At 46.9% G+C, this 25,964-nt stretch overlaps 1 protein-coding gene across 4 annotated transcripts in view; it reads right to left on the reverse strand.

The window, feature by feature from the left end:
* tecpr2 (tectonin beta-propeller repeat containing 2) overlaps window positions 1–25,964 on the reverse strand; it is an 85,956-nt gene that overhangs the window by 18,805 nt on the left and 41,187 nt on the right. For 3 of the 4 annotated variants that reach the window (XR_004413013.1, XM_033026495.1, XM_033026494.1), the window contains exons 13-16: window positions 21,831–21,972; window positions 18,107–18,347; window positions 17,696–17,785; window positions 13,702–13,935 (exon numbers count right to left, since the gene is read on the reverse strand). Coding sequence is in view for 3 of the 4 variants with exons in the window: in XM_033026495.1 (XP_032882386.1) it covers window positions 13,702–13,935; window positions 17,696–17,785; window positions 18,107–18,347; window positions 21,831–21,972 (707 nt within the window). In the remaining variant the exon portion in view is untranslated. Of the gene's footprint in view, window positions 1–13,701; window positions 13,936–17,695; window positions 17,786–18,106; window positions 18,348–21,830; window positions 21,973–25,964 lie in introns of those variants that run through there. The other variant, XM_033026496.1, reaches the window with a different exon arrangement.

The raw sequence follows: 25,964 nt of genomic DNA on the forward strand, positions 1-25,964 counted from the left end.
ATTTACCACACCATCATCCAGATCATTGATGTACATGACAAACAACATTGGACCCAACACAGATCCCTGTGGCACCCCACTAGTCACTGGCCTCCAGCTTGACAAACAACCATCCACCATTACTCTCTGGCATCTCCCATTCAGCCACTGTTGAATCCATCTTGTTACTCCACCATTAATACCCAACCATTGAACCTTCTTAACCAACCTTCCACGAGGAACCTTGTCAAAGGCCTTACTGAAGTCCATATATACAACATCCACTGCTTTACCCTCATCAATTTCCCGAGTAACCTCTTCAAAAAATTCAAGAAGATTAGTCAAACATGACCTTCCAGGCACAAATCCATGTTGACTGTTCCTAATCAGACCCTGTTTATCCAGATGCTTATATATATTATCTCTAAGTATCCTTTCCATTAATTTGCCCACCACTGACGTCAAACTAACAGGTCTATAATTGCTAGGTTTACTCTTAGACCCCTTTTTAAACAATGGAACAACATGCGCAGTACGCCAATCCTCCGGCACTATTCCCGTTTCTAATGACATTTGAAATATTTCTGTCATAGCCCCTGCTATTTCTACACTAACTTCCCTCAATGTCCTAGGGAATATCCTGTCCGGACCTGGAGACTTATCCACTTTTATATTTCTCAAAAGTGTCAGTACTTCCTCTTCTTTGAATCTCATAGTTTCCATAGCTACTCTACTTGTTTCCCTTACCTCACATAATTCAATATCCTTCTCCTTGGTGAATACCGAAGAAAAGGAGTATGCTTCATTATTATTTTTTAAACTCTCAGTATCTCTTCCCATCAAATGATCCCTGGAATTCCCTTTCCTCGCCTTACGATATTTTGCCCTTGAAAATCCTGAAAACCATGTCCACTTTTGGTTTCTCCTTATCTAGCCTTTAATTATACCTCCATTGATTCTTTATACATGGATTTTCATTTAATAAAACTATGTTGACTCTGCCCGAAAAAGGACACAAAGTGCAGGAGTAACTCAGCGGGTCAATAGACAATAGGTGCAGGAGTTGGCCATTCGGCCCTTCGAGCCAGCACCGCCATTCAATGTGATCATGGCTGATCATCCCCAATCAGTACCCCGTTCCTGCCTTCTCCCCATATCCCCTGACTCTGCTATTTTTAAGAGCCCTATCTAGCTCTCTATTAAAAGCATCCAGAGAACCGGCCTCCACCGCCCTCTGAGGCAGATAATTCCACAAACTCACAACTCTCTGTGAGAAAAAGTGTTTCCTCGTCTCCGTTCTAAATGGCTTACTCCTTATTCTTAAACTGTGGCCCCTGGTTCTAGACTCCCCCAACATCGGGAACATGTTTCCTGCCTCTAGCGTGTCCAAACCCTTAACAATCTTATACGTTTCAATGAGATCCCCTCTCATTCTTCTAAACTCCAGAGTGTACAAGCCCAGCTGCTCCATTCTCTCAGCATATGACAGTCCCGCCATCCCGGGAATTAACCTACGCTGCACTCCCTCAATAGCAAGAATGTCCTTCCTCAAATTAGGGGACCAAAACTGCACACAATACTCCAGGAGTGGTCTCACTAGGGTTCTGTACAACTGCAGAAGGATCTCTTTGCTCAAAGTCAAAGTATCCTTTATTGTCATTCAGACCTTTCGGCCTGAACAAAATTTTGTTGCCTTGCAGTCATACATATAATAAAATAACAAAACACACAATAAACACAAATTTAAAATCCACCACAGTGAGTTCACCAGCCACCTCCTCACTGTGATGGAAGGCAAAAGTCTTAAAGTCTTTGTCTCTTCAATCCTTGCTCTCCCTCTGCGCTGAGGCGATCCAGGCCTCCGATGTTGTGACCCCACCGAGTAATGGTAAGTAAGTGCCGCGGCTCAACCGTGCTCCGCGAACGGGCCGATTCAAACTCCGCGGCCCGGGGTGGTCGAAGCTGCCGAAGCTGCCACCGTCCAGTCCAGCGGACGCAGCTGTAGTTGCGGGAGCTCCGGAAAAACAGGTCACCAACCTGTGACCTGCGAGCTCCCGACGATGTCGTCCACTGGCCCGCGGCTGAACCTCCGAAGTCGGGCCGCCGCCTCAGCTCCGAGTCGGGCCACCACCGCCTCAGCTCCGAGTCGGGCCGCCGCTGGAACGCAGCCTCTGCTCCAAGTCGTGCCGCCGCCGCCTCAGCCCCGAGTCGGGCCGCCGCTGGAACGCAGCCTCTGCTCCAAGTCGTGCCGCCGCAGCCTCTGCTCCAAGTCGTGCCGCCGCCGCCTCAGCCCCGAGTCGTGCCACCGCCGCCTCTGCTCCAAGTCGTGCCGCCGCCGCCTCAGCCCCGAGTCGGGCCGCCGCTGCCTCAGCCTCGAAGTCGGTCAGCCTCGCGCTGCTAAGTCCTGGCTGGCTCTGCCTCCGGAGCCTCAAGGTCGGTCCCAGTTGGAGGCCGGCAGCTCTGCCATTAGGCCTCAGCGCAGACGGAGACAGAGATGGGGGATACGACAAGAAGAGTCGCATTCCCCCCAAAGGAAGAGACTAAAACAAGTTTCTCCCACCCCCCCCCCCACCCATACACAACCTAATAACTCAAATTAACTAACTAAAACAGGACAAGAAAACAACAAAAAAAGAAAGAACAGATGGACTGCAGGCGAGCCGCAGCTCCCATATTCGATTAATCTTGTTATAAAGGTTCTTCATTTCTTCACTGCCTGCTGTACCTGCTTGCTTAATTTCATAGACTGATGTAGAAGGACCCCCAGATCCTGTTGTACTTCCCCTTATCCCAATTTGACACCATTTAGATAGTAATCTGCCTTCCTGTTTTTGCTAACAAACCTTACATTTATCCACATTAAACTTAATCTGCCATGCATCTGCCCACTCCCCCAACCTGTCCCTGCATCCTCATAGCATCCTCCTCACAGTTCCCACTGCCACCCAGTTTTGTGTCATCTGTAAATTTCCTAATGTTACTTTGAATCCCTTCATCCAAATCATTGATGTATATTGTAAATAGCTGCGGTCCCAGCACCGAGCCTAGCGGTACCCCACTAGTCACTGCCTGCCATTCTGAAAGGGACCCGTTAATCCCTACTCTTTGTTTCCTGTCTGCCAACCACTTCTCTATCCATGTCAGCACTCTACCCCCAATACCATGTGCCCTAATTTTGCCCACTAATCTCCTATGTGGGACCTGATCAAATGCTTTCTAAAAGTCCAGGTACACTACATCCACTGGCTCTCCCTTGTCCATTTTCCTAGTTACATCTTCAAAAAATTCCAGAAGATTAGTCAAGCATGATTTTCCCTTCGTAAATCCATGCTGACTCGGACCAATCCTGTTACTGCTATCCAAATGTTCGGCTATCTCATCTTTTATAATTGACTCCAGCATCTTCCCTACCGATGTCAGGCTAACTGGTCTATAATTCCCTGTTTTCTCTCTCCCGCCTTTCTTAAAAAGTGGGATAACATTAGCTACCCTCCAATCCACAGGAACTGATCCTATAGAACATTGGAAAACTATCACCAATGCATCCATGATTTCTAGAGCCATTTCCTTAAGTACCCGGGGATGCAGACCATCAGGCCCTGGGGATTTATCAGCCTTCAGTCCCATCAGTCTATCCAACACCATTTCTTGCCTAAAGTGGATTTATTTCAGTTCTTCCGTCACCCCAGATCCTCTGGCCACTACTATATCAGGAAGATTGTTTGTGTTCTCCTAAGTGAAGACAGATCCAAAGTACCTGTTCAACTCATCTGCCATTTCCTTATTCCCCATAATAAATTCACCTTTTTTAGTCTTCAAGGGTCCAACTTTGGTTTTAACTAATTTTTCCGCTTCACATACCTAACAAAGCTTTTACTTTCCTGCTTTATATTCTTGGCTAGCTTACCTTCGTACCTCATCTTTTCTCCCCGTATTGTCTTTTTAGTTATCTTCTGTTGTTCTTTAAACATGACCCAATCCTCTTGCTTCCCGCTCATCTTTGCTACGTTGAACTTCTTTGCTTTAATTTTTATACTGTCCCTGACGTCCCTTGTCAGCCAGTCCCTTTCTCCCCTTGGAACCTTTCTTCCTCCTAGGAATGAACTGATCCTGCACCTTCTGTATTATTACTAGAAATACCTGCCATTTTTGTTCCACTGTCACCCCTGCTAGTGTATCTTTCCAGTCAACTTTGGCCAGCTCCTCCCTCATGGCCCCATAGTCCCCTTTATTCAACTGCAACACTGACCCCTCCGATCTACCCTTCTCCCTCTCCAATTGTAGATTAAACCTGACCATGTTATGGTCACTGCCTCCTAATGGCTCATTAACCTCAACGTCCTTTATCAAATCAAATAGGAACAATCCTCCAGGGTCAGGCAGCATCTCTGGAGGACATGGTTAGGTGACGTTTCACAGAGTGCTGGAGTACCTCAGAGGGTCAGGCAGCAACTCTGGAGAACGAGGAAAGGTGATGTTTCGAGTGGGGCCCCTTCTCCAGGCTCTGCCTGATTTTGCTTTGCTGTTCTTACAGTGACTGTGAAGGTTAGCTGTAATTTCACACTGTCCCAGTGGTGAAGATCAAAAGGAGTGTTAGGTTGAACTCATTTCCTCAGTATGAAGCTCAGTCTCTTGCAACGGTTTAATTCAGGTTGTGTACATTGAAAACCTAGGTTGCAATTTTTTTTTAAACCGAAGGCTTACTTCGAACAGCTTAAATTACAAAAACAAAACTCGGGACTATGCTGACAGAAGCTGTGTTCCACATGCCTTGGATGCTGGTATATATTATGTAATATTCCAGATGGCAAAGTATTTCCCAAACCAGACACGAACATTTCAAGGTTAACATTCTACGTCAGCACAGATGTCAATACGTGCCACTGTTGACAAAGCCTTCCCATCTTTGGAACCTGGTCAACTGAAAGACACGTGGGTACATTGGATAGCAATCCTACTGCAGCAAACAAGCAAAATTCACTGCTTTAAGGACATTTGAAGTTACACGTACATGACCTGCAGCGGTGGGGAACATCAGCATTGGAGGCCACTCGGCCAGGCCGACTCTGCAACTCCGACCCAGTGCCGTTGACAGGACAACAGACCTTCTTGGCCAAGTTAAGATTCAAACCTTTAACAACTTTGGACTTGAAGCACACAAAATGTTGCCGATAATGTAGCGACTCTGGTGTACTGTCTCAGTGTAATCTACAATTCCTACTCTCGTACTTCAGTACGATTGTTCCTATGTACAGCAACATATTTACTGAACTGTCTGCAAGAAAGGAATGTCACTGTACCTAGATACCTGTGACAATAAAGTACTATTGGACCTTTTTATTGTCAGCTCTCAGAAATATAGGAGTCACATCGGTGCAGCAAAGGTAAACTCAATCTCTAAACTCAATACTAGTTGAGTTTGACAATGTTAAAGATGTACACACTTGTAAAATCAAATATGAACAGCACCTTATGCTGTTCTCATTCCTTTTCTTGTACAGATCTTTCTACACTCAGTGAAGTGACTTTGAACAAACAAGAAGCGGGGAGACAATAAGTTGGATTTGAACCTTGTAAACCAGACGCAGCAAGTTTGGCAATGCAGCACTTCACTGGAGTAACAGTCTGAATTACTGTGCAAGATTTTGCCTCACGTTATAATGCTACCAGAGGAAAATACTTCAACTAGTAACGTTTCCAAACATGAATGCAGACATACCTGCCTAAAAGGAACACAAAATGCTGGAGTAACTCAGCGGGACAGGCAGCATCTCTGAATCGAAGGAATGGGTGATGTTTAGGACCCAAAAACATCACCTATTGCTTCTACCCAGAGATGCCGCCTGTCCCGCTGAGCTACTCCAGCATTTTGTGTCCATCTTCAGTGTAAACCAACATTGGCAGGTCCTTCCTACACATATATGCCCACACGTGTGATACACAACCTCTCCCTCATTGCATGAGTTTATTACAATTACGTTCTTGCTGAGTTTGGACAATTTTTGTGTTTAATTTCACTTTATGAGCAACGTTGTAGAATTCTTGTGATAGACAACATTGTCTAATGTTTACACAGGGAGGGCTGGATTCAACACATACACACACACACACACACAAGCAATGGTGTATGTATTTCTCACACAAGGTTATCACATCAGCAGTCACATGCATTAGATATCACGAACGCAATCACAAGGTACAGCTGTTAAAATGTATTTTGATTTTAAACAGCGTCACCATGATCCACAACACAGGGTCAGATAACGTCGACTCTGCATTGCAGATCTTATTTTTGATCCAGAAGCTCTCTCAATACAAGAATGTCCACAACCACCTTAGGCTACAGATAAAATAATCTACATTACTTTTTTCTGTTATTTTTAATTTATTCAAAAGAACATTCAAGAGGGTGGATAGACACAAAAGGCTGGAGTAACTCAGCGGGTCAGGCAACATCTCTGGACAAAAGGAATAGGTAATGTTTCGGATCGAGTACCCTTCTTCAGACTCAAGAGGGTGAATTACTTTCTATATTCTTTGTAATGCATCACCAGAAACGTTAACATGCTTTGATCTCACGGACAGTAATACACAAGTTTAATTTTTCTGTCAGCACCTGACTGAGCCCAGAGTTGAGCTGATGAATTCACTTTATCCAGTCAGTCAAGACTATTTTGGGATTTCTCATACCAATATTCCGGAAGTGGCGGCGCTGGTGAACGGCTGCGGCTCGCCTGCAGTCCGTTTGTCTTTACTTTTTTGTGTTGTTTTTTTTCGTTTTGTCTAGTTAAGTTTTGGTTTTTAGGTTGTGTTTATGTGGGGTGGGGGGTTGAAACAGGGCTTGCTGTCTCTCCCTTCGGGGGAATGCGACTTTTTTGTCGTATCCCCCTTCTCTGCCTCCGTCTGCGCTGAGGCCTAATGGCGGAGCTGGCGACCTCGAGACTCCGGAGGCAGCCAGTCAGGACTTGCCCTGGGCTCGCTCCCGTGAGGGCGGCCCAGCTCGGGGCTGGAACGGCGCACCCGTGAGGGGCTGTGACGCTCCCGTGAGGGCGGCCTGGCGAGGGGCTGAGACTCTCCCGTCGGAGCGGCCCATCCCGAGGGTGGAATGGCGCTCCCGTCGGAGCGGCCCATCCCAAGGGTGGAATGGTGCTCCTGTCGGAGCGGCCCAGCCCGAGGTGGAATGGCGCTCCCGTCGGAGTGGCCCAGCCCGAGGTGGAATGGAGCTACAGTCGGAGCGGCCCAGCTCGAGGGAGGAACGGCACTCCCGTCGGAGCGGCCCAGCTCGAGAGAGGAACGGCACTCACGTGAGGGCGATCCGGCTCGGGGCTGGAACGGTGCTCGGGTGGCTGGGACGGCGTTCTGGCGGCGGTGACCTGAGTCCGGGGTTCAGCCGCGGGCCAGCGTCTGCGTCCGCTGGACTGGAGGGCGGCAGCTTCGACCACCCCGGGCCGCGGTGTTTGAGCCGGCCCGTTTGCGGGGTTCGGTGAGCCGCGGGACTGTTTGTGCCATCGCCCGGTGGAGAATCGCCTCAGCGCAGAGGGAGAAGAGGAGGGAAGAGACTGCAGCCCTAAGATTTTTGCCTCCATCACAGTGAGGAGGTGCTTGGAGGATACACTGTGGTGGATGTTAATTTGTGTTTAGTGTTGTTATTATTGTATGATTGTATGTATGACTGCAGGCACGAAATTTTGTTCAGACCGTAAGGTCTGAATGACAATAAAGGAATTCAATTCAATTCAATTCAATACACTGAGTGGTTGAAGAAGGGTCCCGACCCAAAACATCACCCAGCCTTTCTCTCCAGAGATGCTGCCTGACCCGCTGAGTTAGTCCAGCGCTTTGTGTCTATCACTGAATGACGATGAATATAAATTTGCAAAGCCAAATGTAGTTGTAGTTTTAAAACATCATATTGGATGATTATGCCACGCTCCAAGGCCACACAGGTTTTCTCTGGATGAGAACAGTCCAATTTAGCACGTGTAGGGACGAACTGCAGATGCTGGTTTAAACTGGGAATTTGAAGGGGAATTGGCAACCAGGAGATCAGGTAGGTCCAGGCAAAGGTGTTCAGCTAAACAATCAGCCAGTCGAAGTTTGGTCTCGCCGATGTACAAGAGTCCACACTTTGAACAACAGATACAGTAGATGAGGTTGGAGGAGGTGTAAGTGAACCTCTGGGGAATGTTTCGCTGAACACCTTGACTCAGTTCACCTGGGCCTATCTGATCTCCTGGTTGCCAAACACTCTTCCCAAACCCCTTCCCACACTTACCTTTCTGTCCTGGGCCTCCTCCACTGTCAAACGCTTGCATCCCCCCCCCCCCTCTCTCTCTCTCTCTCTCTCTCCGTCCTTCTCCTACCAAAGTCATTGTACTAGTTTTAAAGTTGTCTTGTTGAGTCTCATTGTCTGTAACTTGTTTTCACCAGTGGCTTATTTCCTTTATCATAGTTACTTTTTTGCATATCTGTCATTGTTCTACATCTCTATATCACCGTCTACATCTCTTGTTTCCATTTCCCCCGACTCTCAGTCTGAAGAAGGATCTCAACCCGAAACGTCGCCCATTCTTTTTCTCCAGAGAGGCTGCCTGACCTGTTGCTACTCCAGCTTTTTGTGTATATCTCCAACTTAACACATAATGGCTTTTGAAAAAATTAAAGAAATGATACCAAGTATTCTATTAATCTACTGTACACATAATGTAGTTTTGTTGGAACCTCCACAATTAATGTATCAATGTATCCAGTGTCTACGCTATTTAGCCACTTGCACATAATCAACTAGACAGCATCATTGTTCACAATCACCACACTAAATCACTTGAACAAACCCTTCATCAAAACCTGTTATCTAATGTACCACCCCACAAATTACTAATGGTAGTCCATTCTTTATAAAGCAATACTATCAAATTAGTTTGGTTTAGAGACACAACGTGGAAACAGGCTCCTCGGCTCACCGAGCACAAGTAGACCAGTGCCCTCCATAATGTTTGGGACAAAGGCCCATCATTTATTTATTTGCCTCTGTACTCCACAATTTGTGATTAGTAATAGAAAAAAAAATCACATGTGGTTAAAGTGCACATTGTCAGACTTTAATAAAGGCCATTTTTATACATTTTGGTTTCACCATGTAGAAATTACAGCTGTGTTTATACATAGTCCCCCCATTTCAGGCCACCATAATGTTTGGGACACAGCAATGTCATGTAAATGAAAGTAGTCATGTTTAGTATTTTGTTGCATATCCTTTGCATGCAATGACTGCTTGATGTCTGCGATTCATGGACATCACCAGTTGCTGGGTGGCTTCTCTGGTGATGCTCTGCCAGGCCTTTATTGCACCCATCTTTAGCTTATGCTTGGTTTGGGGGATAGTCCCCTTCAGTTTTCTCTTTAGCATATAAAAGGCATGCTCAATTGGGTTCAGATCGGGTGATTGACTTGGCCACTCAGGAATTTACCATTTTTTAACTGAAAACCTCCTTTGTTACTTTAGTAGTATGTTTAGGATCATTGTCTTGCTGTAGAATGAACCGCCGGCCAATGAGTTTTGAGGCATTTGTTTGAACTTGAGCAGATAGGATGTGTCTATACACTTCAGAATTTATTGTGCTACTACCATCAGCACTTGTATCATCAATGAAGATAAGTGAGCCAGTACCTTCAGCGGCCATACATGCCCAGGCCATAACACCCCCACCACCGTGTTTCACATATGAGATGGCATGCTTTGGATCTTGGGCAGTTCCTTCTCTCCTCCTTACTTTGCTCTTGCCATCACTCTGATATAAGTTAATCTTCATCTCATCTGTCCACAAGACCTTGTTCCAGAACTATGGTTGCTCATTTAAGTACTTCTTGGCAAACTGTAATCTGGCCGTCCTATTTTTGCGGCTAACCAGTGGTTTGCATCTTGCAGTGTAGCCTCTGTATTTCTGTTCATGAAGTCTTCTGCGGACAGTGGTCATTGACAAATCCAAACCTGAAGAGTGTTTCTGATTTGTCGGACAGGTGTTTGGGGATTTTTCTTTATTATAGAAAGATTTCTTCTGTCATCAGCTGTGGAGGTCTTCCTTGGCCTGCCAGTCCCTTTGCAATTAGTAAGCTCACCAGTGCTCTCATTCTTCTTAATGATGTTCCAAACAGTTGATTTTGGTAAGCCTATGGTTTGGCTGATGTATCTAACAGTTTTATTCTTGTTTCTCAGTCTCATAATGGCTTATTTGACTTTCATTGGCACAACTTTGGTCCTCGTGTTGATAAACAGCAATAAAAGTTTCCAAAGGTGATGGAAAGACTGGAGGAAAGACTAGGTGCTGAGAGCTCTCTTATACCTGCATTAAGGAGGCATTTAAACACACCTGAGCAATTACAAACACCTGTGAAGCCATGTGTCCCAAACTGGATAGACTCGGCTTGTACACGCTATAATTTAGAAGATTGAGGGGGGGATCTTATAGAAACTTACAAAATTCTTAAGGGGTTGGACAGGCTAGATGCAGGAAGATTATTCCCGATGTTGGGGAAGTCCAGAACTAGGGGTCACAGTTTAAGGATAAGAGGGAAGTCTTTTAGGACTGAGATGAGAAAATCATTTTTTACACAGAGAGTGGTGAATCTGTGGAATTCTCTGCCACAGAAGGTAGTTGAGTCCAGTTCATTGGCTATATTTAAGAAGGAGTTAGATGTGGCCCTTGTGGCTAAAGGGATCAGGGGGTATGGAGAGAAGGCAGGGATGGGATACTGAGTTGGATGATCAGCCATGATCATATCGAATGGCAGTGCAGGCTAGAAGGGCCGAATGGCCTACTCCTGCACCTATTTTCTATGTTTCTATTATGGTGCCCTGAAATGGGGGGGAGTATAAACACTGCTGTAATTTCTACATGGTGAAACCAAAATATTTATACAATTTATACATGTTTATACATTTTAATAAAGTCTGACAATGTGCACTTTAACCACATGTGATTTTTTTCTATTACAAATCTCAAATTGTGCAGTACAGAGGCAAATAAATAAATGCTGGGTCTTTGTCCCAAACATTATGGAGGGCACTGTAGTTCTATCCTGCACAATAGGGACACTTTACAGAAACCAATTACCCTACAAACCTGCACGTCTTTGAAGAGTGGGAGGATAATCAGAGCACCCGGAGAAAACCCAAATGGTGACAGGCAACGTGCAAACTCCATACAGACAGCACTTATAGTCGGGATCGAACCCGGGTCTCTGGCGCTGTGAGGTAGCACCTCTCCACTGCATCAATTAAAATTTGAATTTTCCATTGCTGGATTACATTCATTCTGGCCATTTATGAGTTTATCTATATCTATACAATTAAAAGTCTCATCTTGACCACTTCCTCTTTGCACTGCATATTGATTTTAGAAAAATCGCTACCACTTACGGCTGTGATTTTTGGCCCTCTTACTCAGTCCCCCTCCGTTGCGCAGGACAAGAAGATTTTTCTCATTGATGAAAAATAAAAGAGTTATTAATGTTTAAAAAATGTTGAGATTCTCCCTCCTGTCAATCACCGCCATGAAGGCCATGCCCCTTCTGGTGGGAGGGGGGAGGGACTATAAAACCCGGAAGTATGTGCGTGGCTCAGTCTCTGCAAGATGGGGGAGGGAGAGGCCACCTTGGTGGCCTGGCACCCTACTTGAAATGGTAGGAATCTGCTTTTGAATTTGGTGGCCTTGCACCCTGCTTGAAATGGTATGAAACTTGATTTGAATTTGGTGGCCTGCACTCTGCTTGAAATGGAATTTCAAGGAATAGCCGCGAGTCAACTGCCAGCCCACCAGCCGTCAGTGAGTGAGCTTCCAGCACACCAGGCTTGTGTGACTGAGCTGCCAGCCCAAGAATCTATTCGGCCCACAATGTCCATGCTAGCCCTCTGGAAACCAGTCCCTTCAGCCCACAACACCCATACTAGCGCTCCAGAAATCCCCCCCCCCCCCTGGCCACCAATATTGGAATTGGTAGAGAGGTGGAATATTGTGTTGGGGGACCAGCCCACCTGTGTGAACATGGGAGCCAACGGGTCCCACTTAGTCTAGTAATTACCAAAACTCTCATCTTGACCACTTCCGGTTTGCTTTTTTAAAAATGTGCGTAAAACGGTACCCTATATCGCTAGGATTTTTTTCCATCTTACTCAACGTTCTCCTCTGCTCCAAGCGCACCGTTTTGTTCCGATCGGTGGAATATTACAAAAGTTATGAAGGTTTAAAAAATCGTGAGATCAGCAGATTGGTCTTCTCGCCTGTCAGTCACCATGAAGGTAACGCCCCTTCCGGGCGAGGAGAATAAAGCCCCGACGGCAGGGCTGAGTCCACAAGCCGTGTGGAGTCGGGGTAAGCCGCTACGTGACAATAGACAATAGGTGCAGGAGTAGGCCATTCGGCCCTTCGAGCCAGCACCTCCATTCAATGTGATCATGGCTGATCATCCCCAATCAGTACCCCGTTCCTGCCTTCTCCCCATATCCTTTGACTCCGCTATCTTTAAGAGTCCTATCTAGCTCTCTTGAAAGTATCCAGAGAACCGGCCTTCACCGCCCTCTGAGGCAGAGAATTCCACAGACTTACCACTCTCTGTGAGAAAAAGTGTTTCCTCGTCTCCGTTCTAAATGGCTTACCCCTTATTCTTAAACTGTGGCCCCTGGTTCTGGACTCCCCCAACATCGGGAACATGTTTCCTGCTTCTAGCGTGTCCAAACCCTTAACAATCTTATATGTTTCAATAAAATAACCTCTCATCCTTCTAAACTCCAAAGTGTACAAGCCCAGCCGCTCCATTCTCTCAGCATATTACAGTCCCGCCATCCCGGGAATTAACCTTGTAAACCTACGCTGCACTCCCTCAATAGCAAGAATGTCCTTCCTCAAATTAGGGGACCAAAATTGCACACAATACTCCAGGTGTGGTCTCACTAGGGCTCTGTACAACTGCAGAAGGACCTCTTTGCTCCTATACTCGACTCCTCTTGTTATAAAGGCCAACATGCCATTCGCTTTCTTCATTGCCTGCTGTACCCGCATGCTTACTTTCATTGACTGATGTGTGGAGTCCGGGAATCCGGTGAGTGTAGTCGGGCAATCCGCTGAGTGGAGCCGGGAGGTGCTGTGTGGTGCCACGACCGGTGGAGTCCCCTCCCCCCCACACACACCCCCTCCCCTCCCCCACACATCCCGCTTCTGCCCAATCCCACACCCCCCCTCCCCCCAAACCAACATCCCCCTTTACCCCTCCCCGTTCCTCCTCCCTTCTCCCCACACCAACCCACACATCCCCCACTCCCACACCCCCCTCCTCCTACACCCCCCCTCCCTCACACATATAAGTATTGCTTAATTGATTTATTTCATGTAACCCTTGTATTTCCTCCCTTCCCCACCCCTATACGTTCTACAAGTTCCACTGTTCGCATCCATGTACCCCTTTGTTATCACCTCATCCCCAGCCAACAATGGGCCACACCTTTCCTTGTTGCAGGTCCTGCTTTGTTCTCCTCTTTCCCAATCTCCACTTCCCTCCCCACTACCTTCAGCCCGAAAAGAAAGGCCCCGACCCGAAACGTCACCCATCTTCTTTCCCCACAGATGCTGCCTAACCAGCTGAGTTACTGCAGCACTTTGTGCCCATCTTGCATAACTTGGAGCCACAGAATAAAAGGAAAAATGCGGTTGAAGAATATAGCCTTACCTAGCTGTGCCAGGTCCAGTTTAGACCAGTGCATGCCGCTGGGGCAGTTTTCTGACAAGGTCCTGATATGAATCCTGCCCCTGGTGTCGAGACCCCATACAGCGTCATGATTGGCAACAATCTGCATCATCTCCACATCTGGAGGCAGCTGTACAGTAGAGGGCCGGAACTCAGGGTTCCCATCAGCGACGCAGAACAGATCTTTATGGCTTTGTCCCAGCCACAGAACACTTCCTGCACAAGAAATGTTGCATGATCAATACTGCAACCACTGATTTAGCAACAAACAGAAAATACCTACATTTCCATCATTTCACAAGATCATTAGTGATAGGAGTAGAATTAGGCCATTCGGCCCATCAAGTACACTACGCCATTCAATCATGGCTGATCTATCTCTTCCTCCTAACCCCATTCTCCTGCCTTCGCCCCCAAAACCACTGACACCCGTACTAATCAAGAATCCATCAATCTCTGCCTTAAAAATATCCACTGACTTTGCCTCCACAGCTTTCTGTGGCAAAGAATTCCACAGATTCATCTCCCTCTAACTCAAGCAATACTTCCTCATCTCCTTCCTAAAAGAACGTCCTTTAATTCAGAGGCTGACTAGTCCTAGAATGGAAACATCCTCTCCACATCCACTCTATCCAAGCCTTACACTAATCTGTACGTTCTAATGAGGTCCCCCCTCATTCTTCTAAACTCCCAGTACAGGCCCAGTGCCGACAAACGCTCATCATAGGTTAACCTACTCATTACTGGGATCATTCTTATAAACCTCCTCTGGACCCTCTCCACAGCCAGCACATGCTTCCTCAGATATGGTGCCCAAAATTACTCACAATATTCCACATGTGGCCTGACCAGTGCTTACAGAGCCTCAGCATTACATCCCTCTCAAAATAAATAAGCCCTCTCGAAATAAATAAATCAGGGGGTCAGCTTTTAGTTTGGTTTAGAGATACAGCGCCGAAACACGCCCTTTGGCCCACCAAGTCCACGCAAACCAACAATCACCACGTACACTAGCACAACCCTACATACGAGAAATCATTTACCATTTTTACCAAAGCTATTTCACCTACAAACCTGTACGTCTGTGGGAAAATACTGGAGCATCTGCGGAAAACCCAGCCGGTCATGGGGAGAACTCCGCACAGACAGCACCCAGTGTCAGGATTGAACCGGGGTCTCTGGCACTGTGATGCAGCAACTCTACCGTCCCACCACTATGCCGTCTACGTACATTCCAGTTGTAGAAGAGATGAACTAATCAGTGCATGCAGTGAATGAATAATTGACCATCTTTAGTTGTTTATTCAACCAGCCAATGATTAATTTGGACAATGCACAACTCTCCATGTTTCACCTTGTGTTCTGCAAGAACACGACTGCCAACAGAGTCAAGGCATGAGCATCTCACTAACATGTAGCAGCGATGGATTTATACTTCACGTCCGTTTGAGGGCTCAAACATTAACACACCTCAGTTGTGCTCAACAAATTGGCTTGGGAAATTCAATCATTTATAGTGTAAATAGGTCAGGCTTTGTGGTAACTCGGTAAAGTCTATGGGTTCCAGGTTAAGTTCTAGAACGTGGGGGTGGTTCGATAAGGAAAGATGAAAATTGCACTTCTACTTTCTGGAGCTCAGAAAAATGATAGCCAAGTCATTGGGTGGGTGTATGGAACAAGCTGCCAGAGGAGGTAGTTGAGGCAGGGACTATCCCAACATTTAAGAAATAGTTAGACAGGTACATGGATAGGACAGGTTTGGAGGGATATGGACCAAGCGCAGGCAGGTGAGACTAGTGTAGCTGGGACATGTTGGCTGGTGTGGGCGGGTTGGTCCGAAGGGCCTGTTTCCACATTGTATCACGCCATGACTCTCCATGACTCATTGGGTATTTTTAAAGCGGAGATAGACAGTTTCTTGATCTGTGGAATTCTTTGCCATAGAATGTTGTGGAGGCCGAGTCAGTGGATACTTTTACGGCAGAGATAGATAGATTCTTGATTAGTACGGGTGTCAGAAGGTATGGGGAGAAGGCAGGAGAATGGGGAGAGATAGATCAGCCATGGTCGAATGGCGGAGTAGACTTGATGGGCTGAATGGCCTCATTCTGCTCCTATGTCTTATGAACATGAATCTGCCACTGACCCCCCCCCCCCCCCCACCCCTGCTAAAGGACTTGGTTGAACTAGATGGGCTTTTACAACAACCTGCTACTTTCATGGACATCACGACTATATTTAATTAAATATTCACTATTAAAAAATAATTAATTCCTCAGCTATTATGATGGTATTTGAATTTAGCAGATCAATTTTTACAATAGATTCCTGGGAGGTGAGGTGATGCAGAGATTTTACAATAGATACCTGGGAGGTGTGGTGATGCAGAGATTTTACCATCAGAAAAGGGTACAGATGCTTAAAACAAGAAGCAGCAGATGTAGAGTGATATTGTGAATTGTGCACAACAATGTAGCTGGTTAGAGTTAACACAACAAGAAGAAAATATTGGGAAGACACAAAACACTGGAGTGACTCAGCGGGTGAGGCAGCATCTTTGGAGAAAAGAAATGGGCGACGTTTCGGGTCGAGCGCCTTCTTCATACTGATGTCAGGGGAGGGGGTGGGACAAAGAAAGAATGTAGTCGGAGACAGAAAGACGAGTGGGAGAACTGGGAAGGGGAGGGGATGGAGAGAGAAAGCAAGGGCTATCTGAAGTTAGAGAAGTCAATGTTCATACCACTGGGGTGTAAACTATCCAAGCAAAATATGAGGTGCTGTTCCTCCAATTTGCGCTGGGCCTCACTCTGACAATGGAGGAGGCCCAGGACAGAAAGGTCAGATTAGGAATGGGAGGGGGAGTTGAAGTGCTGAGCCACCAGGAGATCAGGTAGGTTAAGACGGACCGAGTGGAGATGTTCAGCGAAACGATCGCCGAGCCTGCGCTTGGTCTCGCCGATGTAGAGACGTTGACACCTGGAACAGCGGAGATGAGGTTGTAGGAGGTGCAGGTGAACCTCTGCCTCACCTGGAAAGACTGTTTGGGTCCTTGGATGGAGTCGAGGGGGGAAGGTAAAGGGACAGGTGTTGCATGTCAGGGGAGGGGGCGGGACAACGATGAGTCGGCCTACAGGGAGGAGGTCCCGCTCCTAGCAGCATGGTGTGCTGACAACAACCTGGCCCTTAATTCCAAGAAGCTCATTGTAGACTTCAGGAAGTCTAGGCACACCCCCATCCACATTAACGGGACGGAGGTGGAACATGTTTCCAGCTTCAGGTTCCTGGGGGTCAACATCTCCGATGACCTCTCTTGGACCCACAATACCTCAACTCTGGTCAAGAAGGCTCACCAGCATCTCTTCTTCCTGAGGAGACTGAAGAAGGTCCATCTGTCTCCTCAGATTCTGGTGAACTTCCACCGCTGCACCATTGAGAGCATCCTTACCAACTGTATCACAGTATGGTATGGCAACTGCTCTGACTCCGACCGGAAAGCATTGCAGAGGGTGGTGAAAATTGCCCAACGCATCACCGGTTCCTCGCTCCCCTCCATTGAGTCTGTCCATAGCAAGCGTTGTCTGCGAAGGGCGCTCAGCATCGCCAAGGACTGCTCTCACCCCAACCATGGACTGTTTACCCTCCTACCATCCGGGAGGCGCTACAGGTCTCTCCGTTGCCGGACCAGCAGGTCCAGGAACAGCTTCTTCCCTGTGGATGTTACACAACTCAACAATGTACCTCGGTGACTGCCAATCACACCCCCCCCCCCCCGGACACTCCTCCCACAGGAAAAACACTATGTCTGTATACATGTAAATAGATTTATTTATTGAAATCATATTCTGTCGCTCTTCCAGGGAGATGCTAACTGCATTTCGTTGTCTCTGTACTGTACACTGACAATGACAATTAAAGTTGAATCTGAATCCAAAGATAGAATGAAAATATTAACTAAATTACCCTGGCAACAACTAACCTTTTTTAGTAGGGGCCATGGAAGCCACAACAAAAGCCCATTTTGTAGCTGATACTGTTCCTCGTGGTACTATCGACTTCCAGTATGTAGCTGCAGAAGCAAGTGGAATGTGTTAGTGTCTTGCTGACATGGAAAGATCAATCTCATTTGTATTGTGTAGGAAGGAACTACAGATGCAGGTTTACACCAAGACAGACACAAAAACTTGAGTGACTCAGCGGGACAGGCAGCATCTCTGGAGAGAAGAAATAGGTGATGTTTTGGGTCGAGACCCTTTTTTCAGACTCGCACCTGTATATATTACATACCAGTAAACACTGTAAATATTTCTTGTAAAAAACAAATACTGTCTACTTTCATTTTTGGTGAAATCAATCATAACAAAACTTGTATTTCAAAGGTTTGGCTGACCTAACAGGTTTCCTTTGGCTACGTGGAACTCGTTTTTGCCCGATATAATCCACACGCCACAGCCGTTGACACTGATGAGACTTGGCTGAGACAGAGACTGTTGTGACCATAAGACACCTCGCAGTTTGTCTGCCACTTTCTCCACTGGTGCCTGAGCAACTGTAGCCACAGTCTGCGTGGCTTGAATTATCGCCTGGAAGATGTTGCACTGATCGAAGACCACGTAATCCGTAATGCTCACCTATAACAGAAGAATTTAGTTTAGTTTAGTTTAGAGATACAGCGCGGAAACAGGCCCTTTGGCCCACCGAATCCGCACCGACTGCACAGATTAACACTATCCTACACACACTCGGGCCACTTTACATTTACACCAAGCCAGTTAACCTTAAACCTGTACGGCTTTGGAGTGTGGGTGGAAACCAAAGATCTCGGAGAAAACCCACACAGGTCACAGGGAGAACGTGCAAGCTCTACACAGACAGCACCCACAGTCAGGATGGAACCCGGGGTCACTGCCGCTGTAAGGCAGTAGCTCTACCGCTGCGCCACCGTGCCACAAAAATGCTTTTAAAAGCTTTAAAAACTTAATTTCCTAAATTCTATTTTTGATAGGAACCCTTTTATATTTAGGTTCTCTATTGTCAAAGATTTTTCAAAACATCACAGGAGCATTTCTGGAGAGACAAAGAATTGCATGTATTGGTTTACAAACAAAGATACAAAGTGCTGGAGTAATTCCGCAAGTCAGGCAGCTTAGAAGACGGACACAATGTGCTGAAGTAACTCAGCGGGTCAGGCAGCAAGTTTGGAGAACATGGATAGGTGACGTTTCGTGTCGGGATCCTTCTTCAGACTGATTGTATGTGGTGGGGAGAAAGCAGAAAGAGAGGACGGGGTGGGACAAAGCAATGGAATGTGGATACAGATGAGGGAGGGGCAGGACAAGGCCAAAGATCAAGAATCAAAAAATAATGAGACAAGGATAGAAGAGGGTGTGAAATGTCGAGCCACCGAAGGAATGCAGGTGGCAGGGCATTGGGGGGTGAAGAGCAGGAGTGAATTCAATGAGTACATGCAGATGGGGCAGAGGGAAGAAGGAGGGGAAAAATGGGAGTATTCTTGGGTTAGTTATGGCCGTGCCCCACGGTACGAGTTCATTCTGAGTTATAAAAAAAAATCAAACTCGTGGTAAGCACGGAGAATGAACGTAGCGGGTACGTCGGAGCTCGGGAACGTCTCTTAGCGGCTCGTAACGCTAACGGCAGGTACTCGGGAAGACTCGCTAACGGCAGGTAAGCTCGAGAAGACTCGTGAACATTTTTCAATGTCCACGAGAGCCCCGAGTACCGACGAGCGGCCATTACCGTAAATCTCTGAGTTCGAATCAGGGCAAACGCGGGAAAGCTCCTGGAATGAACTCGTAACGTGGGACAAGGCCATTAGTTACCTAAAACTGGAGAATTCAATGTTCGTACCGTTGGGTTGTAAGCTGCGGAATACGCTGTTCCCCCTGTTTTGTGTGTGGCCTCACTCTGGCAGTGGAGGCAGCCCAGGACAGAAAGGCCAATATTGGAGTTGTAATGGTAGGCAAGCGGGAGATCCAATCGGCCTTGAGTAGACCAAGTGTAAAGGGTTGCCAAGTCTACACTTGGTCTTGCCGCTTAAAAAAGGAGGCCAACATCAGAAATACTGATTGCAGTTTAGAGGAGGTCTCAAACACAAACCTCTCTCTAACCTGGAAGGACTGCTGGGATCCCTGGTTGGATGTGAGGGAGGAGGTATAGGGACAGGTATCTATAGAGACAGGCTATAGAAATACAATATTGTCAATGTAGGAATGAGAGTTTCAGTCTCACAACAACCAAGTCATATTTCCTGCAGGATTTTCAAAAAGAGATCTTTATATCCAATCCAATCCAATCCAACTTTATTTGTTAAGCACTTTAAGACAACCAATGTTGACCAAAGTGCTGTACAGAAGAATAAACAAGACATCACAAACAGACAACATAACAGAACATAACATAACAGCTCACATAAGGCGCATAAATCACATATGAAATACAACAATAAATCAAAAGACATAAAACATGAGTAAAAATAATAACCATGCAATAAAGCAATCAAAATAAGAAACTAAATCAAGCAAATAAAGTCGACATCTTACTGGGTATCAAAGGCCACGGAGAAGAGATGGGTTTTAAGAAGTGATTTAAAAACAGACAGAGAAGAGGCCTGTTTAATGTGGAGAGGCAGATCGTTCCATAATTTGGGTGCCGACACAGCAAAGGCACGGTCCCCTCTGAGCTTCCGCATAGTTTTAGGCCCACTCAGGAGCAGCTGATTATCTGACCTGAGAGAGCGGGCGGGTGTATAAGGGTGTAGAAGCTCAGATAGGTAGGGCGGGGCAAGACCATTTAGGGATTTAAAAGGAAATTAAAGAATTTTAAAATGGATCCTAAACTGAATAGGCAACCAGTGGAGTGAGGCTAAAATGTGCGAAATGTGCTCATGTTTACGTGTGCCAGTTAAAAGACGTACAGCTGCATTCTGTACCATCTGGAGACGGGCGATGGAGGACCCACTAACCCCCACATACAGTGCATTGCAGTAATCCAGCCGAGTGGTAACAAAGGCGTGGATTACCGTCTCAAAATGCTGCCTTGACAGAATTGGCTTTATTTTGGCCAGCTGCCTCAAATGGAAAAAGCTTGATTTAACAACAGCCTTGATCTGACTGTCAAATTTAAGCTCAGGGTCCACTTTAACCCCTAGGTTTGTGATGCTTGGTTTGATATACTGGGCCAGGGAGCCCAGATCTACAGGGGGGGCCCCAGTGGTGCCACCAAAAACCATTACTTCCATCTTTTTATCATTAAATTTTAAAAGGTTCAGAGCCATCCAGGCCTTTATGTCGTTGAGACACTCAAGTAACAGTCCGACAGAGTGTTCATCCTTCTTTTTAAGAGGCACATAAATCTGACTGTCGTAAACATATGCTTATGTTTTTAATTGCCAGCTGAAAATACTAAAGGCCATTATATATTGATTAATTGAATACCCTTGCACAAGTGTCAATAGTTTAATTTAAGTTTAGTTTTGAGATACAGGCGCTTCGGCCCACCGAGTCAACACAGTCCAGCGATCCCCGCATATTAACACTATCCAACACACACTAGGGACAGTTTACACTTATACCAAGCCAATTAACCTACAAACCTGTACATCTTTGGAGTGTGAGGGGAAACCAAAGATCTCGGAGAAAACCCACGCGGTCACAGGAAGAACGTTAAAAAAAACGTACAGACAGCACCCGTGGTCGTGATCGAACCAGAGTCTCTGGCGCTGAATGCGCTGTAAGGCAGCAACTCTACCGCTGCTCCACCTTGCCGCACCTTCATTTCCTATAGAAGCAATGTCTTGACAATTTTACCGGCCACAATAGCTGTGTTCTAAAGAATCTGATTACTGCAGGGGGGTTACATGGAAACAGGTTTTTCCTCTCCTATACTGTTTAAATCCAGGCAGCTTTTTCCCTGCTTTTCAATTCCTACAGTATTCATTTTAAGTGGTTATCGTATTCCCAATTGAAATGATGTTGCACGCAATTCAGCCTGCATGGTGCAAATCGTCTTGCCTAATTCATCGCTTGTATTATATTCAAGTCGTGTTATGGAATCGAGCACGGCAGCAACAATGCCTGTATGTGACACATTCCTACCTGCCACCAGTGGTCATCTTCACCTTGTGGTTTCTTGGACGATATGCCAGTGCGGAACCAAAGGTTGCCATTTGAGTCTAAAGCCCAGACCGTCTGCTTGCCTCCCAGTGCTATACACACCAACTCCAGCATTTGTCTTTCACTGAATAACAGGAGCAAAAATGGATTTTCATAACTCAATATTTTCCCAATTGGACTATTTTAAAAATCATAGGCACATCCATGCAATATCTGTGAAAGCAAATACTAATTATGACCATGTGAAAACAGCCAGAAGCAAAGCAAACAATAAGGGGTACACAAAAATGCTGGAGAAACTCAGCGGGTGCAGCAGCATCTATGGAGCGAAGGAAATAGGCGACGTTTCGGGCCAAAACCCTTCTTCAGACTGATGGGGGGTGGGGGGGAGAAGGAAGGAAAAAGGGGAGGAGGAGGAGCCCGAGGGCGGGGGGATGGGAGGAGACAGCTCGAGGGTTGAGGAAGGGGAGGAGACAGCAAGGGCTAGCAAAACTGGGAGAATTCAACGTTCATGCCATCCGGACGCAAGCAACCCAGGCGGAATATGAGGTGCTGTTCCTCCAATTTCCGGTGTTGCTCACTCTGGCAATGCAGGAGACCCAGGACAGAGAGGTCGGTTTGGGAATGGGAGGGGGAGTTGAAGTGCTGAGCCACCGGGAGTTCAGGTAGGTTATTGCGGACTGAGCGGAGGTGTTTGGTGAAACGATCGCCCAACCTCCGCTTAGTCTCCCCGATGTAAATCAGCTGACATCTAGAGCAGCGGATGCAGTAGATGAGGTTGGAGGAGATACAGGTGAACCTTTGTCGCACCTGGAACGACTGCTTGAATGGAGTCGAGGGGGGAGGTGAAGGGACAGGTGTTGCATTTCTTGCGGTTGCAACGGAAAGTGCCCGGGGAGGGGGTGGTACGGGAGGGAAGGGAAGAATTGACAAGGGAGTTGCGGAGGGAGCGGTCTTTGCGGAAGGCAGACATAGGGGGAGATGGGAAGATGTGGCGAGTGGTGGGGTCACGTTGGAGGTGGCGGAAATGGCGGAGGATTATTTGTTGTATTTGCCGGCTGGTGGGGTGAAAGGTGAGGACTAGGGGGACTCTGCCCTTGTTGCGAGTGCGGGGATGGGGAGAGAGAGCAGTGTTGCGGGGTATGGATGAGACCCTGGTGCGAGCCTCATCTATGGTATCGGAGGGGAATCCCCGTTCCCTGAAGAACGAGGACATTTCCGATGCCCTGGTGTGGAACGTCTCATCCTGGGAGCAGATGCGGCGTAGGCGGAGGAATTGGGAGTAGGGGATGGAGTCTTTACAGGGGGCAGGGTGGGAAGACGTGTAGTCCAGATAGCCATGTGAGTCAGTTGGTTTGTAGTGTATGTCGGTCAGAAGTCTGTCCCGAGTTTATTTACACACTAACTCCTCAAAGCTTTCTGTACATTCCTTTGGGTGTGGTAAATCCACTCTCCCAGGCTGCATCAGGCTCAAATTCCCTTGCTTCATTCACTTGTTTACCTGGCCGAACTTGTTCTTGCATTGTTTTCCCGTTCAACCTCACATCAACACTGTAGCTAAGGGGACTCACGAGTCACCGCTACACGTGGCCTTTAGAGGGATATGTGCAACAGTTTGTGCTCCATGCCCCACTCCCTCAACTTTGTACTTTGCATTCCTGCTCCACTCATTTGGAAGTGATAAAATGTCATTACTTCTGCTGCCAGTTTCCACCCTGCTCCCACTTGCACATGGTCACGTGGTCTAAAGAAGGATCTCGACCCGAAACGTCACCCATTCCTTCTATCCAGAGTTGCTGCCTGTCCCGCTGAATTCCTCCAACATTTTGGGACTATTTTCACGTAGTCTGTCTTCAACTCCCTCCTCTCTGCACCATTTCCAGCATGACAGCTTTCCTATAACACGGGGCCCAAAACTGACAACCATACTCTAAATACAGCCTCACCAATGTTTTATACAACTGCAATGGCCTGGATAGCTCAGTTGGTAGAGCATCAGACTTTTAATCTAAGGGTTCAAAGTTCAAATCCCTGTTTCAGGTACATAGTTCATTCATCACAGGTGGATGGAATGGTCAAAACGGCATCTGGCACATTGGCCTTCATTGAGCATTGAGTACAGAGGTTGGGAGGTGATGTTGCAGCTATAAAAGATGTCGGTGACGCTGCATTTGAGTATTGTGTTCATTTCTGGACACCATGTTATAGGAAAGATGTTGTCAAGCTGAAAAGGGGACTGAGAAGCTGGACAAGAATGTTGCCAGGACTCGAGAGCCTGGGCTATAGGGAGAAGTTAAGCAGGCTAGGACTCTATTCCTTGGAGTGCAGGAGGATGAGGGGTGATCTTATCGAGGTGTATAAAACCATGAGGGGGATAGAGCTGGTAGACAAACAGTCTCTTGCCCAGAGTAGGTGAATCAAGAATCAGGGGACATAGGTTTAAGTTGAGGAGGGAAAGATTTAATCAGAACCCAAGGGCGAACTTTTCCACACAAAGGGTGGTTGGCGGGTGTATGGAACGAGCAACCGGAGGAGGTAGTTGAGGCAGGGACTATCCCACCGTTTAAGAAACAGTTAAACAGGTACATGGACAGGACAGGTTTTGGGGGAAACACAGGCAGGAGGACGTGTGTAGGTGTGACAGGTTGGCCGGTGTGGGCAAGTTGGGGTGAAGGGCCTGTTTGTACACAGCCTGATTCCTCCTTGATCCTTTGCGAGCTTGTAGTTTCCCACCGCCATGCTAACCATATTGCCTCCCTCCTAGCAGAAATTATATTTCTAACAAAACATCTCGGAGAAAACCCACGCGGTCAGGGGGAGAAGGTACAAACTCCGTCCAGACAGCACCCGTAGTCAGGATGGAACCTGGGTCCCTGGCGCTGTGAGCAACTCCACTGCTGTGCCACTGTGCCGTCCTTATACCCATTTATAAATTGAACTCAGTTTCTCCTCTTCCCACTGCCAGCAATTAATGTACTGGGCATTTCCAAATGTCTCCTTTTGGTTTCAGTTCTTTGAAATCCATGTTTCATAACTGGTTTCCTTTTCCATTTCTCCACCCGCCCTCATTAATCTCTCAGCCGGATAACTTCATAAACAGTGAATCACCACAACAACCCAACTACACCTTGTCACGGATATTCCAATTCCAAACCTCTGCCCATTAAAACAAACTCGGTTCCACATGTTTACCCAAAACATTAACTTGTTTTCCTTTCGCAAGTGCTGCCGAAACGACCAAGCCCTTCAAATGGATTTACTTATTTTCATGTCCGATTTCCAGCATCTGCCGTTTTATTATTTTCTATGGATGTCTTATTATTTTGAAGTGTCAAATAAAATAAACCTAATCTATTCAATAAAAGAAACCCGCCCTGGCACGGCGGTGCAGTGGTAGAGTTGCTGCCTTACAGGTATCCTAGACAACTAGCAACATTTTCTAATCCAGGGCTCGAAATTAACGGTTGCCCAGGTGCCAATGGCCACCTAACGTCCCGCCGGGCAACCTAAATGTTGTGTCATTTTGCCTGGCTTGGCAAACATCCGGGCCACCTGCTGTTCAACTCTGAGCGGGCTCCCCTCTCTATCTCTCTCTCTGTCACTCTCCGTCTCCGCCCGCCATCCGTATCCTTTTCCGGGCCGCTGTGTCTCCGCTCTCCGCCCGCTCCTCATCCGCCGGCAGGGCCGGCCACCTTGCACATGCGCACAACCACGGCCAACACATCATCAGCCGCCCTGCACATGCGCACTGCTACGGCAACTGGTCGGAGCCGGGCACTTTCTCCCTCCCTTTGCAGTGTGGGAGATCTGGCCGCATATTGCCTCCCTCCTAGCAGAAATTATATTCATTTCTCTCAGTTCTCCGTCATATCTACGTCAATGACATGGTCATTTGCAATGTTGGGGCTTTTCCTTAACCATGACTTTCCTCTCCCCATGGTTGACAAGAGCATTTGAAAACCCAAATGAGATGTTTTTTTCATGACTCACTCGTCCTGATTTTCATTCCCCACCAACCACTCCGTTCTCAAACTTTCCCATGCAACCTGAGACAATCCGTTGCCTCATCCTTCCCCACACCCAGGGACACAAATGGTCCTTTCAGGAGAAGCAGCG

The sequence above is a fragment of the Amblyraja radiata genome, chromosome 9 (assembly GCF_010909765.2).
Source record: "Amblyraja radiata isolate CabotCenter1 chromosome 9, sAmbRad1.1.pri, whole genome shotgun sequence".
Lineage (NCBI taxonomy): Eukaryota > Metazoa > Chordata > Chondrichthyes > Rajiformes > Rajidae > Amblyraja > Amblyraja radiata.